General features: G+C 46.5%; 1 protein-coding gene across 2 annotated transcripts; it reads right to left on the bottom strand.

Moving 5' to 3' along the window:
* Positions 1-237: 237 nt before the first annotated feature.
* si:ch211-195b13.1 (STKc_SGK domain-containing protein) lies at positions 238-6,798 on the bottom strand. Of its 2 annotated transcripts, none has more exons than XM_057021749.1 (13): positions 6,639-6,798; positions 3,984-4,059; positions 3,546-3,621; positions 3,413-3,453; positions 3,272-3,329; positions 3,111-3,194; positions 2,900-3,031; positions 2,692-2,804; positions 2,477-2,600; positions 2,287-2,382; positions 2,060-2,215; positions 1,886-1,975; positions 238-1,698 (listed from the first exon to the last, which is right to left on the bottom strand). In XM_057021749.1, exons 1-13 carry the CDS (start codon positions 6,664-6,666, stop codon positions 1,534-1,536), a joined length of 1,239 nt encoding a protein of 412 aa, XP_056877729.1. In that variant the 5' UTR covers positions 6,667-6,798; the 3' UTR covers positions 238-1,533. The 2 variants fall into 2 exon arrangements, with proteins under 2 accessions (XP_056877729.1, XP_056877728.1); XM_057021748.1 differs by lacking the exon at positions 6,639-6,798 and adding an exon at positions 4,428-4,617.
* Between the last annotated feature and the right edge of the window lie 7,855 nt (positions 6,799-14,653).

The raw sequence follows: 14,653 nt of genomic DNA, 5'->3' as shown, positions 1-14,653 counted from the left end.
ATACACGAACATACAGGGAACACATGCAGCCTTTGCGGGAGTGCGGCCTGATGGTTCGATGCCTAGTTCGAGAGCACCTCGGCAGTGCTGCAGTCTTCTTCTGCCACCCTCACAATGTTTCTGCCACAGGGAATTGAACCAGAACCCCTCACTGTCCAGCCTAGACCAGACTGGGCTACTGTCATTTAGTGTTATTAAAGGAACTTGCACTTATTGAGACTCAAACCCAGACACGTGTCTTGATCCTACAGCCTTTATTTGACCCGATACAGATGATTCATTATTCACTTCATTGCTTCATGTAAATGATCTTCATACAGTAGCACGAAAATAAATAAGAAAAACAAATACAAAGCAGGAAAGTAATTCTTCCCAATATAGAAGAAAATCTGACCATGCTGTCAAATTAGGGTTGAATATGCTGAAAGCTGATCAGAAGTTCTCTTCCTGTGACCCCCCCAGCCTGAAGGCTACAGAGCTTCAAGCTCAAGAAACCATTTTGGAGTCATCATTCATTTTATTGCACTTTCCACAGAACCATATTAAGTAGATCGCTGGCTCCACCTAAAGGTTCTCAACACCAAACACTTCTCAGACTGATCAATAGTTCTGGACCAGAACAAAGGTTCAGAGGAAGATCTGTACATGTATTAATGGAAGGGATCAGGCACAAGACTTGGTTCTCTAGGTGAGGAGCTGTTCTACTGTCGGAATGGTTTCAATAAAACAAATCGCTTGAAAATTGATATTCGTTGCGTGTTGTCATGGATATGGGAGCATTATTGCTGGTTGAAAACTGTTTCCCCCCATTTTAGATCAATGAGAAGTGAGCAGATCCAGACATGTAAATAAAACATGAATTAAATATTGTGTACAAGAACTAGAATTTCCATTCATATATACAGAATATACATTTGTAATGATATCTTAAATACATGCCAAACTTATTCTAAAACAGTAACAAGAGGAGTTTAATGGTTTTAAGCTTGAAAACCTTCTAAATTGCCATAAATGTAACTTTTCAGAAAGTCCCTTAAAATTTTGATCTTTATGAGGACAAACAGGCCAAACAAGTGTTAAAGCAGATCCAAAGGTGCTGTTTTGGTCCACGTACCCATGTTAGTACCCACCACAGAGATAAGAGCATTCCTTTTATCCAGAATCCAAATATGCAGGTAAAAAGTGCAGATATGCAGTTGTCGCTTCCAAACTCGCAGTTGCTTTAAAGCAGAATCACATTTTTGACCCTCGTTTCCTCAAAAGCATGAAAACACCCACTTCAAGCAGCTCCGCTCCGGCGGACTGCTGCTGTCCAAACTGCTTTTGAACCTCAGGCACTTCTCTTCATGTCCCGAGAGTCCTGACGCATGCTGACCCAAGTGCATCCAGACTTGTATCATGATATCGGTTTGGTTGAGGCAGCAGAGCGGCGCCGTCAGAATGGCTCTCCAGCATCCACGTGTGTTCTGGTCCTCTCGCGCTCAGACCTGCTCCACACTGGCTTTTCTGGCGTGGTCACTCAGGTAAGGCCCTTCACATGAAAAAGTGTTCTGCAGGAGGCCCGTAGGAGAAGCCTGGGAAAGCTCCAGCGGCTTCCGTGACGCTGCTGGTCACAGTCAGGGTCTCGGTGCAGAGAGAGGAGGACACGGGCAGGTGCGTGAACTCGGGGTCAAAGTGTCGCAGGTCTGTCGGGCCAGACTGGGAAATGGAAGTGAATGACCATGAGAAGATCATTATTTTAGGAATGACTGATCAACATCTACCATTAAATGGATGTCTCTACCATTTATCATCATAACTATCAGAGAAGACCACATGGTAAAGTAAACAGTCGCTACATTTCCCACAATAAAGATACAATGTGTGAAATGTCAGGGAGGCTCACCACAGAGGGAATGTATGGAGGAGTGATCTTCTTGGCCATTAAATCCTCCCAGTTGATTGGAGAGAAAAAGGAATGATATTTAAGTTCCAGCTAGAGGAGAGAAAACAAACATGAGCAAACTCTCCAAGGATCCATCTGTGTCATATGTGCTCAAGGTGGGCCGTGCAAACTCACGAAATCGTCCTTGACGCCCAGCCTCTTGGTGCGGTCCTTCTGCAGGAGCCCCTCCAGCAGGTCCCTGCCTGCGTTGGACACGTTGGGTTTGAGGACAGGAGACTTGTGCAGGATGTTGTTGTACATCTCGGCGGTGTTGCGACTGTAGAAGGGGGGCTGTAAATAACAAAATGACTAATGAGCACCAGGAGGAGACCAGCGGTTGTTGGAGTTGCAAATGTACTCACGAGTCCATAGAGCATCTCGTAGAGCACCGACCCCAGACACCACCAGTCAACGGTGCGGTCGTACGCCTGCTTCTGGAGCACCTCGGGAGCCAGGTACTAAAGCAAAGCAGCAAAATCCTCACAATGTGCCCAATTGGATAAACTGTGTCATGTATTAATTTAAAACGATCAGAATTCGGGTCTTTTATACCTCCGGGGTGCCGCAGAATGTAGTTGTTGTACCGTTGTCCTCTAGACCCTCTTTGCAGAGTCCAAAGTCTGTCAGGACAATGTGACCCTGGGAGTCCAATAGGATGTTCTCAGGCTTTAGGTCCCTGTATTTAAAAATCATTGTTATTCCTGACGTCTTCTGTTTGGGACTGGACATATTTGTCCACGAGGGGGCGCTGCGGGATCAGTACTCACCTGTACACGATGTGAAGGGAGTGGAGGTAGCCGAGGGCGCTAGCTATCTCGGCAGCGTAGAACCTGGCTCGGGGCTCCAGGAAGATCCTCTCTCTCTGCAGATGATAGAAGAGCTGGAGAGGAAGAAAAACAAGAAAGTGTCATCAACGGCAACAACTAAGCACTGATGTTGTGATCTCATCTGGGCAGTGGACAGATTTGAACTCACCTCCCCACCATTCACGTAGTCCAGGACAAAGTAGAGCTTGTCAGTGGTCTGGAAGGAGTAGTGCAGCCCCACCAGGAAGGGATGTTTGATGTTCTTCATCAGAACGCTGCGCTCGGCCATGATGTGCTTGTGCTGGAAGAGACGCTCCAGATTTAATATCACACAGGTTTGTTGGAGAAACTCAGAAAATGAGCGATCCACGTGGATTCACCTCTTTCTTCTTCATGATGATTTTCTTCTGTAGCACTTTGACAGCGTAATATCTGGTGGTTTCCTTGTGCCGAGCAAGAAGAACCTGTAATAAAGTCAATATTGGTATCTGTTGACACACATAAATGAGAGCACGAGGAAAGTTTTGGAGAAGAGCCTCACCTTTCCAAAGCTGCCTTTGCCAATGATTTTGAGATAATCAAAATCATAGGGTTTGATCCTAATACAGAGAAGAAACTATTAGTTCCCACGACTACCATTGATAACAAAAAACAGGTGTTTGGTTTTAATCAGGACACTTACTGGGTTTCCTCAGCCAAGGAACTTCGTGCTTTTAGGTACACCTGAAATATGAGGAACCAGGAAATATGAGAAACCGTTGCATCACTTTGGAAAGAGAAACCCGTCCTTCGGTGTCAGTGTACGTTCTTCCTACCTGACTTTCAGGAGGTCCGTTTTCAGTGTCCTCATTTTGGTTCTCGTCAATCTTCAGGAAATTGTTCACTTCGACGCTGAGAAAAAAAAGTCCAGAATGTTGAGAGCTTTAGTGGTCTGAGAAGGCGTCAGAGGCTACAAGAAGTCTTCCTGCAGGGCTGGAGGAGCCAATATGCTCAGGTCAGGTTAGAGGCTCATCAGCCTAACCTGTCTGAGAAAAAGCTTAAGCAGCTGACCCATAACAAGCCAACAGAGCCGGAGCGTGACCCAACCACCATGAGCCAGATCATGTAATAACTGAATTAGGCCCATCCTGAAATAACTATTCTTAATTATTTCATGGACCCAGATTATTATACAGAATCTCCCGCCAAAGTTGTTGGGAATGGGCTAAACAGACGTTAGTTAACCAGCCGTTGTCTGTGAGGAATTCACTTACTGTTGGCAGATATGTGGGGTGGACACCAGCTTTTGGATGAAGTCATTCAGGCCCATTTTTCTCTCTTTGATGAAAGCTGCATGTGGAGACAGGAGGAAAAAGTCAAACACATTTTCCATTCACAGGGACACCAGATTGTTTTCCCCCCAGGGAGACTAAAATATCTGCAGTAGATTGGTTAATCTGTCCCTTTTGGTCTTCACCATCCTGTTCTCGGGAAGATTTGCGTGTTGCGCACAGAGCTCTAATGCTGCGGGTTTATAGGTTACGCAACCCGGGTCACTCATTCAGTCCCGCGGTTTCCATTCCCAAAACAACACACAGGCCAGCGGGCTCCATGCAGGTGTACACACAAATGAAGCAGATGTCTGTTTGTTTAGTCATTCTGTTGATTCTAAAAGAAGAGCTGCGGAAAAGGATGAATGGAGCCTTTCAGACGCTCACCGGTGAGGACGGCGACAATCCCCCTCATTCTGCAGTAAGTCAGGTCACATCCGGCTTCGGTCACAGCCATGTTGGGCACAAGATGAATAAAATCCACACACTCGTGAAGAAAAAGATGATTAGACCACCATCCAGCCTTCTGAGGTTGGTGCGTCTGGACACTGTGAGCAGCAGCGGGCGCCTCTGGTGCGCAGCGCTTTTAAAAGCGCCTCCGCGGCCCCGCCCACTCACTAATGACACGTGGTGCTCCGAGATCACGCCCACTCAACCGTCACTCCTGTTGCCACGGCAATATCTGGGGTGTGACGTCAGGGGATTCCGCCGCAGCCACATCCTGCGTGAAAGAGGCGGCTGATCATTGGATGGAGTGATTAATGGCAATGACGCAAAGAGCTCACCGCAGTGCGATGGGGGCGGAGGAGGGGGGCGGATCCTCAGCATGGATACAAAGAAATATAAACATTTATTACAGGACCTACTGGCACGACCTGCAGGCTTTTATTTTGAAAGGATGATGCATGTCTGGCTTGTGCACGAGCTGCAGAGGCTCATTTGCAGGATGAAAGCTAAAGATGCACTTAGGAAACCCTCTCAGGGGGGCCAGAATCAGCTCCATCTTCTTCTGTTTTTTCCAGTGACTTTGGGAAGGAGAATTCTAGAAACTGTGGGAAACAGCGCTGACATCATCCTTCTGTCCTCCTGGTAGGTTACATAAGTGCCATAATGCAGATGTTTGCTGGAGGGAGGGAGCTGCTGGGATGAGTGGAAGTGACCTTAAAGTAAGTGTGTCACTGGATCACACGGTGATGTCATATGTGACAAACATGAGACAAACATGTGACAAACATGTGACAAGCATGTCAGCTCTGTGTTCTAATCTAGCCTGCTGCCACATTAATATCAAACAGGAACTAACACCACAGCCGCTGATGGTCTGTTATCATGGAATTGCTTTAAATTGATAAATGCATTTAAATAAAAGAGATTTTTTTTTGCACCATGTCATCTTTAGCTCTTCTCTGGGCATCATGACTCTCACGTTTGCACACACATCCACAGCACACAGCATCACTCATCCAGCAGCCCAGTGAGGAGGAGCAGCTGTGGACACATGGAGATGTTTGGAGGGTTGGAATTACCAACTCTCTGTTCACCTCCTCATGTCCAGGCAGGAGACCAACAGTGATGGACATTTTTCCATTCTCCACCTAGATGAGATGACTTTTCGCCTGCTGCAGCAGATAAAAAACCACCAACAAGGTTTGATGGTGTTTTTCCACTCCTCCATCACATCAATGCAGCTGTTACTGCTGGAGGTCAGATGATGTCCTCAAAGGAGGCAGCAATGAAGTAGGACTGTGGGACAGGTCACTTTAAGGAGTTGCTCATCACCACTGCTTATATCAGACTGTTTTCAGCCTTCTGGGAGCCACTAGGAGCTGCTGCAGTAAGTTTAGCCAGTTTTATAGAGCCAGACATTCCAGCATTTCCCAGCACGGCTGACTGTTTTGGCTGTTTGCGATGTTGTCTGCAAACCTCTGGAAGACGGTGAGGTTGTTGACATGATCCAGGTTGCAGCTTGTAGAGCATTAAGAGTGTTACAACGCTGCATGAGCCCAGGAGATCCATTATCTCCATCAGATGCTCATCCTGCCGACGTCCACTGAGAATCAGCTGAAACAAAAGCAATTAGAAACCACCCAGAGAGGAGGGAGCTGCTCAGCGTGATCAGTCAAGAGATCCCGGCAGTATCGATTCTGCTGTCATCCGTAATTCATTGAGAGGACGTTCCTGTTTGAACCCCACGTCACACGTGCTCTTTCACATGCGTCAGGCTTGGCTGACTATGAAGAATTTAAAAGCGAGCAGCAGTTTGTTTTCATGACGTCCCAGTGTGACTGACACCCCAGTGATGTCCCATATGAGCTACTGTCGCTACAGCAGCTGCTAACGTGAACCACGGAGACAAGAGTCGGGTTCCAGCCTGGCTGTGAAACATCTCAAACAACAGGGAAGCTGCCCGACTTACTTCTCACCCTCAAAATCTGCTCAAAGTCAACTTTCAATTCCTCAATCTGCTACTTTTACCACCGGTTTTAATCTTGAAACCCCCTAGTAAAAAGACCAATAGTTGTTTTAAGCAACAAGAGAGAGATGTTACTGTCACCATGACAACTGTCATTCAGCAGAGTAGATGAAGGGTTGACTCACTGATAAAGGATCTTTTGAAGGTCTTCATGCCCTCCTCCTCTGCTGCTGGAATCCTCCTCTGGCTCCTCAGCTTCTGTATTAATGGCTGCGACTGCACACACTCCCACCAGCCTTCACCAGCAGATAACTTCCTCTCGTCTGTGCTGAGAGCAGAGATCTGTGGTCATCCCCCCTGGCCCAGCAGCCCTGCTCTGTTCCATTATCTACCTGGAGACAGAAGAAAACAAAGGCGGGTGTCTGGTTACATCCCAGTGAGCAGGAGTCCCGCAGGGGTGGGACCCAGTTTCCATGACTGGAGCAGCACTGGTGAAGGAGGCTGAGAGGAGTCTGATGAAGCCGAATGACTCAGTTCCATCTGTGCTTGAAGGACATGATGAAGCTTATGATGAATCTGGCTCCACCTGATAATAGGCAGCTCTTTGTTTTCCACCACCGCCATCATTGTTTTCATGTGATTAATAGCATAATTGATTATTAATAAATAGGTTAACCTCCGGTCTGACAAGTTGTAAAGGAAGTCCTCTGGGCCAGTTTGGGTCCAGGAGACAGAACCACACAGCACCAATTTTCTATTAATTCTTTCACTTTAAAAGCACTAAGAGGAGCTGCCAGCAGTGAAAGTGACAAACCACAGAAATGGACATTTGTTGCTGCTGCTGCTGCTGCTTCAGAGCTGGAGAAAAGCTGGAAGCAGGTTTCAGGTAGGATTCAACGTGATTTGAGTCCAACAGGAGTAAGATAATCTGGCTTAATGAGGACACAACAGAAAGACCTTTGAGAGAAAGGTATAATCAATCAGAGTTGTTGGTGTAACACCCAAGTACTGTTCAATCGCCTCTTCCAACATTACAACTCATCCTTTCAACGTCAGCTCAGTCGACTCTGACAAGGAAGGACAGAGAAGCTGCGGCAGGAGGTGACGGAGGATTGAGATCACAGTGTCTGTACAGTAGGTCACCCTGGGAACAGCTCCGCTTCTATCTTTACCCTGATTAGCAACAGTCGCTTGGTGTGTGTGCCTGTGTGCCTCTGCGTGCGTGTGTGTGTGTGTGTGCGTGGGTGCCTCTGTGTGTGTGTGCGTGGGTGCGTGCGTGCGTGGGTACGGGTGTGTATGTTCCCTTGACAGTCTGATCTCATGTAAGAACACTATCAGGTTCGTCACAGCCGTTGTAGCTGCCGCTAACCTCCCTCTGCCACAGAAATAGAAACAGGCTCTAATCTAATTTGGCCACCTTAAGAACTGTGAGATCCTGAATGAGAGACGTTGAGTCATGAGAGAGGACATGCAGTGAGCCACCTGTCAGAAACACCTGCAGACGTGTGATCAGTGCATGGTCACTGGTGCTGGCCTGGTGGTGTTCAGGCAGACATGATGAGTGTCTTCCCATATAAACTGGTGGCTGGTGCTGGATAATACAGCAATAGTCCACCTCTGACCTTCGATGATGCTGCATCACCTTCCTCTCGGCTGTCAGCGTGACGATGCTGTATCATTTACTCACTCATTTGTACGTAATTCTCAGAAGCCTCCTGCTTTATTAACGGTTCACACAAACGACTGATTGCGTCACACTGAAAGGTCACATGACCCATTTTCTCCTCCTCCTGATACCATAGATCCCTCACCCTTTAATGTATGTCAACTCTGTGAGGATAACTTGTTGTATATGACTGGGGTGTGCACATGTGTGTGTGTGTGTGTGTGTGATGCAGACCACTGAGTTCATCCATAAATGTTTGACGTTAAAGTTACACAACCCCTCTCATGTTCTTACCTAACCGCTGCTACTGTGGGGATTAAACCGCCGCGGTTGGATACTGGGAATGATGTCATTAGGAGCTGTGTGTAAAGTCTTCTTAAAAAGATTCTATGAAGTGTTTTAGAATGAAGGGTAAAGGTGGAGTGTGTAAGATTTCTGCTGAATCGCTCTGAAAGCAGAATTACAGCTTTTCCATCACTGAGGAGTCGAAGGTTGAGGACGGAGATTAGTTACTAGAGACTTCTCTGCTCCGGCTGATTTGTGGCACAGTCGGGGATGGTTGTGTTCTCTCTACAGGAGAGTCTCTTTCCAGGTTTCTGACTGTGTCCTATACTCACAACACTCTGGTTCTTTCTGACCTATTTTGAGGACCCTTCAGGCTCCTCGTGTTGGGCTGGTGAGGAGTTCCTGCGTCACTGAGGGGGCCTTTAGAGGAGCAGGACAGTTGCATGTCCATTGAGCTCTAGCTGACATCACATCACAGGAGGATTAAAGCGGCGCTGTCACACTTTGTGTCATTGAGGCTGCGTGGTGGCTCAGGTCCTGATGTGAGGAGCAGCAATAGAACAAACACAGCAGTTATACTGGGAGGACAGGAAGCAGCCAACAGATGGATGTGTTTAGAGCTTTTACACACAATTTCATGTCAGCTGAGGCTGAAAACATTCAAACCTCTGAAACCTTTGAGTAACTTTGAGGTTTAGCATCTACATGAGTTTTGGTCTTTTTTTTGTCTGAGCTGTGGGGTGGGGGTGCTCTACTGCCTGGTCCTGGTCAAAGCCTGTGCATGTTTAAGGTCATCTACACATGCATTCAGGTGGAGTGAAATTGGGAGACATGTAGTAACTCCAGGAAGGTGTTCCTGAGGTTCAGAAACATGCTAAGCTGCTCTTCATGATTTGCATAGGACCTTTTGATCTAAATGTCTCTTTTGCATGTGGACATGGACACCGTTTCTTCCTCTGTGCTCTGAAAGTCGACTAAGCCCTTGTTGCATATTGCTTGGTTGTGACTTCACGTGAAACCACGTGTCTCGTCTACTCGGGCTTCAAAGACGGTATTTGCACTCACGTTACTAATCCTCAGTCACAAAGACGGATGAAGTGAATGTTCTTGCCAGTAACACGGCTTAATGGGCAGAATGGGCCTTTTGTTTTGTGCCCTATCAGTGAAATCCCATGACAGGACGCACAGCCACCTGGACGCTGCCAGCCTGGGACTCTTTAAAGTTCACAGCTCTTAAAGGAAGGCTTCCAGCTCCTAACCTGCCAGCATGGAGATCCTAGGACATCTGAAACAGGAGAACCAGCAGTCTTTGGAGCCCCTTCATGAAGCTGACAGGTTCATCTCAATAATCACAAATATGGAAATGTTTCAGATTAACTGATAATAACTAATCAACGTGATTGTCAAAGGTCAGAACATGCAGAGAGAACAAAGGAACGTTGACTGCACTTGATTTCTAATCCTTCACTTAGGTGCAGGAAAGTGCTTTAAACATCCATGCTGAGGAACCTTTAATGAATGAACCTGCTTCACTCCTAAGCTGATTGAGGTTAATGGGCGGCTCACCTGGACATCATTCACACTGAACCTGCTCTGTGGGGACAGACATGTCTTGAACATGGACACCCAGGTTCTATCTGGACATGCAGAGTGCTGCGCTTTCATTAACAGCCATCGGCGATGCTTATGAACCCACCCTAACCTGATTCCGCTGAAGACTTCGTGTCCGTTCTTCGTCCCTCGGTTACATAAAGCCAGTCACTGAAGTAAAGGAAGCTGGATGCTTGTGAAATCTCTTTGGCTCCTTTCAGCTGAGCTCATGCATGACTGTGTGCACGCTCTCCGTCCCCGCTGGCTTGAGGAGCTGTAAATGCTGATCCTGTTCTCAGTGTGTGTCTCCTTGTGTGCATGTTTCTGTACTGCATGTATACTGTACATGTCCCCCAGTCTTATTAGCTGGGACACTCTCTTCTCCCTTTGTGTCCAGCTGACAACGGGCAGCTCTATCTGGCTGGACGTGAGTGCAGCACAGACGATACATTATAGATTCTATAGGAAGCCCCGTGCTCACACTAGTTCTCCCCTTACATCCCATTTTTGTGTAAATGAGAGAAGGATCAAACTTCCAGTTCTTCCAGACTCTGTGCTGGTGATGAGGAGGACGCTGATCTTCAATCCTGCACGGTTGCTGCAGTAGATATACGTGCAGGTTAGATGGATTATATATGTAACATCTATCTGAATGCATATCTGTGATCATAATAAAGTACTGAAATTGTGTTGGACATCACTGAACCTACTGGGCGGCACTGATGATTAACTGTTATGTGAGTCTCTGTAAAAGTGGTTTAACAACAGTTTAAACTGGAAAAAAAAAGAGGAACATGATCTACTGACTTGTTCCTCAAGACTGTAATCATGCAGGTTGGAATGAGGATGCTATCATTATGGAAGAACAGCATCTTCAGGGACTTTAGAATAGTCTGTAATTTCATCTCTGACGCCTCGTTTTGGTCCTGCAGAACTGTTAAATGACCATTTATGCACATTCTGCCAGGAGCTCCACACTACTGCTGGACCTCAGGACAGAAGAAACTGACTGTTTATTCAGAGTTTAGTCCCAATGGAGCTGCCTGCAGCACAGAATGGTGGAGAAAAGATCTCCAGCCATGTGAACCATGAGCCAAACGCTTCCAGTGAGAGCTTTTAGATATAAAAGTTGCTCAACTTATTGCTGCTCTTACCTTCTGGAAGTTTACAGAATGACCTAAAATGGCTTTGAACATTTACTGAATGCTGCACTCGTGCTGGAAATTACAGCAGAACCTTCACACGTCTGGGTCGTGACACTACTTAAGTTGTAATTTCATGTCCCGCCATTGCTCCTGATTTGTACGCAGATGATATTCAGGGATTATGTCCTGATGACTGTGGTGGCTACGCAGGGATGCAGAAAGGACTGTAAAAGACAAGAAAAGTCACATGACAGCAAAGCTGCAGGGTTGAGATGGTTGATTTAATAAAACCTTTAAATAAAACCTTTTACTGGCTCATCTCTGCACTTTCTTGTAAAACACATCAAGAAAGAAAAAAATACTTTCTCCCTTCAGTCAGAGCTACAGCGAGCATTTGTGTGTGTGTGTGTGTGTGTGTGTGTGTGTGGTGGGGAGCTCTTAATCTTAATCTCTGGTTACTGTTACACAAGAAGATTCGCAGCCAAAGATCTGAAGTGACGCACTGGAAGAACCTGAATGGTTCCCTAGACCTTCACTGACCTTCACTGACCCTTACTGACCCTCACTCACGGGGCCCCTGCAGATCAGTGGTGGGGGGCCTCGGCACATGTGCTACAGTGTGGTTTCAGGTGCTGAGTCTGGTGTTGTGTCACGAACTGCAGACACGAATGGAACCCCAAATACAGACACGACTGAATCAGGTGTAACACTTCACTGAGGTTTGGCAGTGGAAATCCACAATTCACAAGTCTAACATGTGCTGTCCTTCTGAGGGACTCATCATCTTTGTCTCTGCTTCCTGTCCTCTCCTCAGTGGTCTCACCTCCATCTTCTTCAGCTTTGCCTTCAGGCTTGATGACCCACCTGGTCCAATCTGCTTCCACAAACTTCTTCAGCTCTCTTGACCTAACTCCTCATCTTCAATCCTCCTCTTTAATCACACATTGCAACAATGGTAAGGTTTTTTCCACGCACCACAAACACATCATGAGCTTACTCTTTTTGCCAGATCATCCTAAATTTATTGGCACGTCAGAACTGGCTGATTGAATATAATGTGCCTCCATCTGCAGTGCAGGAACCTTGTTGAACCTCCTGCTTCACTTCCACCCCGTCAGACTGTTCCTACCAGTCAGGAGGAGACATCTAAACGATCTGATGCACAAGTTGGAGCTCCCTGATGCTCCAGCTCTGACCCAGATGACACTGCCTGGAGGGTCTGAGACCACTTTAGTCTGCTGGGTTCATGGTCCTGAACCCAGAGCAGCTTTATCAGTATTAAAGGGAACCCTCCAGGACTGAGAGGATTTGGTGAGCAGTGTCCAGGAAGACAGAATGTGGACAGCAGCAGGACCATTCATGGAGGGACAAAAATGTCCAGATGAATGTTGATTCTTGAACATGATTGTTTGATCTTTATTAAAGCTCATCATTGCCCTCCTGCTCTGAGCCCAAAGACGGAATAATGACACCAGTGAACAATCATGGAGAACCATGTGCTGGTCAACTGGTCCATCATGAGAGGCAACGGTCTGAGTCATGGGAACACTGGTGCAGACGTCAACCGTCTCCACTCGTGATGAAGGCCACGGTCGGGGGGGCAACACACATTCCTGACTTTACTTTATCCCTTTTGTCTCGGTGGATACTGTACACACACACACACACACACACACACACACACACACACACACACACACACACACACACACACACACACACACACACACACACACTTTCCTGCTAATTGGGACCACTTGGCCACTACATTCCAGCACAGCCACATGACTGGAATCAAGCTAATATCCCAGTTACATAAGGGTGTATTTATCATACACAGCCTGACTTTGTTTACTCTCATTACACATTTGGGATGGTTAATCTGACGTGGACAACGACCTGTGCCCTCTAGTATTGTAATGGCTCATTTTCGTCCCGCACTTCCTGTAGTTTTTCTCCCATTACACCATCTTCTACAAAGTTTTCTTCATTGACCTCCTGATGGCTGATCATCCAACCCTCCTTGTAGGTATCATTGAGATATTTTTATAATATTGGCAAATCAGGAAGAAATCCAAACATTTTTCATGTAGAATAAATCAATAAAATCCATTTCACATCTGATTTAAAATGGTAGGAACATCACATGACCTGTCACTTCAGAGCAAATCAGCGCGATCGTGAGCTGACCGATGACATCAGCTGATGCATGAGAGGACATAAACATGCATATATTATATATAAGTGGGGGGCATAGGGGGGAGCAACAGGGTCTGACTGGTGTGCTTGCCCTAAGATGAACTGGGAACTAGTTGTTCCTTCTCAGTAGGTCTTCCCTTGTCCCTGTCTCCAGTGTTGTGTCCTTCAGCAGCTCTGGACCACCACAGGTGTCTGCTGCTGGTTGCTGGTGTCCAGCTCAACTGGGAGACAAAGCTATTCTTGTGAAATCTGCCTTCTCTGCTGGTTGTAGTAAGAACAGAAGAACACACGAATGTTTCCCCTGCTCCACTGCCTTAAAACTCCCCCACCAGGACAGCGATAATCCAATAAGAACCCGGGCCGTTGTCAGTGACCCCCCACAACTAAAGCCTGTCTGATGGAGAAATCACATCAAGCGTCTGAGTCTCAGGCTTTACAGCAGGTGGTGGATGTTCTGGTGAGAAACAGGTGATTCAAACCTGTTTCTAGTCTACGCTTAACCTTTCTTCTTGTATTCTTGACATGAAGTCACCACCTACTACTGAGAAGGTCCGGATGACGCAAATGTTCCGTCTGTTTTGGGTTCTGGGGTCAACCACAGTGCTTCTCCTCCTCCTTACGTACACAACCACCGCTTTAAATTACAGTTTGCACGGCTGCTGCAATTATGGCAATCCTGGCTACGTCCAGATAACAGTCTGAAGCAACAGTCTGAAGCAACAGCCTGAAGCAACAGTCTGAAGCAACAGTCTCACTATCTGTTCAACTTAATGCTCCTTTGTCGCTCATCTTCTTATTTGGGACTCACTCAGAAGCAGTTTGGTGTTTCAGAACTTCTGCGTGGAGGAGCTTGAATCAGAAACGAGGGGAGGAATAATTTGGTCATTTCGTCATTTTGTGAGGGAACAAACACACACAGGACAGGAAATGATAATGAGACTCATCTTAATGTGTTTTTCTTCTGTGTAGTGGTTTTGAGATGGTTGAGTGATGGTTGAGTGGAATCCTAATCACAGACCCAAGAACGTGAGCAGGCCCCCACCAACACACCAGAACCACCCTCATTTGGATCTAAACCACAGCCGGGACGTAATTTAGGCCACTTGAGGAGGTGTTTTTTAGTTTGTTATTGTGTGTGTGAATGTATGTGTCTGTGTGTGTGTGTGTGTATGTGTGCTGAATTGAATCAAACAGCAATTTTCAATGGTTCTGAGAAAGTTAAAACTATTTTCCACAATTAAAAATGATGGTGATGAACAATTTAAACTGCAAGATCCCTCAATAACAGCAAAACAAGAGCGTCATAACAACATAA

This window comes from Takifugu flavidus, chromosome 21, assembly GCF_003711565.1.
Source record: "Takifugu flavidus isolate HTHZ2018 chromosome 21, ASM371156v2, whole genome shotgun sequence".
In the NCBI taxonomy this organism is placed as follows: Eukaryota; Metazoa; Chordata; class Actinopteri; order Tetraodontiformes; family Tetraodontidae; genus Takifugu; species Takifugu flavidus.
The sequence above is the reverse complement of the archived record's forward strand: the minus strand, read 5'-3'. Positions and strand labels throughout refer to the sequence as shown.

Coding starts and splice junctions, on each gene's coding strand:
- si:ch211-195b13.1 (XM_057021748.1), bottom strand. CDS start 4,497: ATGGCTGTGACCGAAGCCGGATGTGACCTGACTTACTGCAGAATGAGG. Junction 3,454..3,545: donor ACGGACCTCCTGAAAGTCAG/GTAGGAAGAACG, acceptor CTCATATTTCAG/GTGTACCTAAAAGCACGAAG. Junction 2,805..2,899: donor ACTACGTGAATGGTGGGGAG/GTGAGTTCAAAT, acceptor CTTCCTCTCCAG/CTCTTCTATCATCTGCAGAG.